Below are 3,034 nucleotides of genomic sequence, written 5' to 3'. Positions count from 1 at the left end.
CGCCCCCGCCCGCCGTCCCCGCGTCCCTGCTGGCGCCGCCGGCACGCCCGCCGCCGCCGGCAGCCGCACCAGCGCCGGCGCCGCCGGCGCCCACGGCGCCTGCTGCCGGCGCTGTGCCAAACCCCAACGACCTGTGGCAGCAGCTGCAGAATTCCGGCAGGCCCTCCTGACAGCGAGGTGTGGCTGGGGCTGTGGGGCGCCCCCAGACAGCGGCTGCGCAGGGGCTGGCTGCTTCCTCCAGCCTGAGGCTCTGCGACGGCGCTGGAATCTTGTGTGTGCCTGTGATCCCAGGATCTACCTCCCCCCCCTATTCTTGCTTGCATGCATCCGTGCCTGCAATCGTTGACGCATTCGTCGTGGCACGTGACTGCATCCTTTGGTGTCAGGCGGCTGTATCGCTGTCGATGTAAGGCGGCTGTACCGGGTCAGGTGAAAGGCTTTGGTGGCTATCGAAGTGGTGAGATGAGGGAGGCATGTACACACAGGCATGGTTGAGGAGGAGAATGAAACACTCTAGTTGTTCCATGTCCAGAAGCGGGGTGGCGGCCACGGCCCGCTGCGCACGGTTTGCGGCCGCTGTTCTTGCCCGCCTGAAGAGCCTTTGGAAGCTTACCTTTCGTTCGATTTGTTGGTTCTGTTTAATTTTTTTTGCCGGCGCCTGCCACGTTATTCCTGCCTACCCGCTGCCGGGTAACAACACAGCAGTGACCGCCAACCTGCAACCGACACCGCTGACGCTGTCACTCACTCCTCTCATCACGAGGAGGGCCGCCAGCTCCATCAGGGTCCTGACAGGGCAGCTCCCAGGATAGCGCGGAGATCACAAAATGGACAAGGAGAAGGGTCAGCTGACGCTGTTCGACTGCCGCAAGTGAGGAGATTGAAGGGTATTGTGCGTCAGAGCGAAATCATGCGCTGCGCGTCGATGGCAATGCGACGGCGGCGGGCGACGGCGGCGGGCGACTGCGGGGCTTGCGGCCGCACCTTTCTGTCGAGTTGCAATCCTGCCAGGTCTTTGAGGCAGCGCGCGCTTGCACGATGCAGGGTGGTGTCTGGAGGCAAAGGGGGCAGCTGGGTGGTCTTCAGCGAGGGCGACATCCTGACGCACAAGCAGACGCTGCTCAGGTTGGGCGCGGCGGGCTGCACCCGAGGCGTGTCGTGTGCCCTGCGGCCTCGCTGCTGCCCAAGGCAGCAAGCCATGGCCGGCCACAGCATGCTTCGAACAGCCGCTCGGCAGAGCCGTTGTGCGAGTCTTGGGTTGCCCGACCCGCCGCCGCCCGCCCGCCTCCCCTCCTGCCTCCCCGCAGGCCCGAGTCGAGCATGCACCTGCTGCTCAACACGCTGCGCAAGCTGGACTGCTACCGCCTGCAGCTGAGCGACATCAGCGGCACGGACATCGGGCGTGCGGTGGCCACGGTGGCGGTGCTGCACCCGCGCCTGGTGAGCTGGCGCCCGGCCCGGCACCTAGTTTTGGAGTTAGCTCTGGCGCCGGGTCCCCACGGATGGCTGGCCTCTGCCACCACCAAGCCCCTGCACGCCGCATGCCCTCCACCCCATCCCACCCCACCGCCCCCCGCTCACTTCCCTGGCCTCCCCTGCGCTCCTGCCGCCGCAGGAGGTGACCAAGCTGGCGTCCGCGCTGCTGCTCAAGTGGCAGGCGCTGTTTGACAGCTGCCTGTTCAGCCAGATGGAGTATGACGCGGAGGCAGCGGCGGCGGCCCCCGAGGGAGACCCCGCAGACTTCCAGCTGGTGGCGCCGCCGCCGCCGCCGCCCCCGCCGCCGCCGCCGCCCACGCGGGTGCAGCCGCCGCGCAAGGACCGCGCCACGCGGCTCAAGGTGGGGGGGTGGGGTGCCCAGGAGGCCGCAGGCGGCGGCACTTGCTTGACACCACTCACCAAGGCCGGCAGGCCGGGCGCTGCAGCCAGCCGGCCATGCAGCTGTGCCCGCTCCGCTGCCCGGCGCTCCCCCTCCCGCCTGCCTGCCTGCCTGCCTGCCTGCTCACCCGCCGCGCGTTGCTGCCTGCTGCCTGCCTGCCCCAGGAGGAGCAGCAGTACCTGGAGGGCAGCGACTTTGAGGGCATCAGCGATTCGTCGTCAGAGGAGGAGGGGAGCGGCAGCGAGGGCGACGACGACTGGCAGCCGGGGGGGCGGCGGCGCAAGTCGGGGGCCAGCAACCCCAGGAGCGGCGGCGGCAAGCAGAAGAGGAGCAGGCAGTAGGCAATAGGCCGCTGGGCCAGCGAGCGGTGGGAGCCACGCACGCAACCCCCGACAGTAGGCAGGCAGTACGCATGATGCCCCTGACGCGAGACAACAACACCCTGTTTGACGGCGAGCCCCCAACTCCCTTCTGCTATTTTTACTCTCCCCTCTCCCCCTCTTCCCTGCACATTGCTTTTTCCACGCGTCACTCTCGTGTGCTATGTTTCAGCAAGCGTGCCAGCCGCTGAGAGGAAGCAATGCACAGGTGTGCCACTCAGTCAGCAAGCACAGCAGGGAGCGCAGCTGGTTCCAGGGAGGGCACCACAGCGCAGAGCCGGTGGCAGGCGTGGCACGGCGTGCCTGTGCGCACGCCAGCGCGCCAGCAAACAAGGGCTGCGTGCCGCTAGTCCCCCCACTGCCGCTCGCCGGCGTGGGAGTGGTAGCAGGCGTCGCCGTACTTGCAGCCGCCCTTGTGCCTGAAGAAGGCCTTGCAGTGGCCCCTGAACGTCGGCGCCTTGCGCCGCTCCCTGCCGCCGCCCTCCACAGGGAAGGGTCGCAGCTCCAGCAGGAGCGCCTGCCCCGCCTGCGCCACCGCCACCACCTCTCCCATGAACTTGCCCACAAAGCGGGGGAGGTCGGCCTCTGCCTGCAGCAGGGCAGGGCAGGGCAGGGTGAGGGAGCAGGAGGGCGGGGGGGGCAGGGCAGAGGTGGGGTGAGGGGGCTGGAGGGCCGGCAGGCGAGCTGCTGCGGCGTGCCAGACACAGGCGGGGCAGCGAGCAGCCGTGCGCGCGCGGCCCTGCACCACTGCGGCCAGGCATGCAGCGCAGCTGCCCCC

General features: G+C 68.8%; 2 protein-coding genes across 2 annotated transcripts in view; one reads left to right on the top strand and one right to left on the bottom strand.

Annotated features, from left to right (window-relative positions):
• Positions 1-827: 827 nt before the first annotated feature.
• CHLNCDRAFT_143096 (hypothetical protein) lies at positions 828-2,217 on the top strand (the record flags this gene model as incomplete). Its single annotated transcript, XM_005849809.1, has 5 exons — positions 828-871; positions 1,045-1,125; positions 1,308-1,440; positions 1,616-1,837; positions 2,041-2,217. 5 exons carry the CDS (start codon positions 828-830, stop codon positions 2,215-2,217), a joined length of 657 nt encoding a protein of 218 aa, XP_005849871.1.
• Positions 2,218-2,602: 385 nt separating this feature from the next.
• The window catches only part of CHLNCDRAFT_57285 (hypothetical protein), a gene marked incomplete at its 3' end in the record, with an annotated part of 4,326 nt that continues 3,894 nt past the window's right edge, over positions 2,603-3,034 (bottom strand). Inside the window, exon 6 of the mRNA XM_005849552.1 lies at positions 2,603-2,845. Within this exon, the coding sequence (XP_005849614.1) occupies positions 2,603-2,845 (243 nt within the window). The remainder of the gene's footprint in view (positions 2,846-3,034) is intronic.

Source organism: Chlorella variabilis, assembly GCF_000147415.1.
Source record: "Chlorella variabilis unplaced genomic scaffold CHLNCscaffold_5, whole genome shotgun sequence".
In the NCBI taxonomy this organism is placed as follows: domain Eukaryota; kingdom Viridiplantae; phylum Chlorophyta; class Trebouxiophyceae; order Chlorellales; family Chlorellaceae; genus Chlorella; species Chlorella variabilis.
This window is presented reverse-complemented; position numbering and strand designations above follow the sequence as displayed.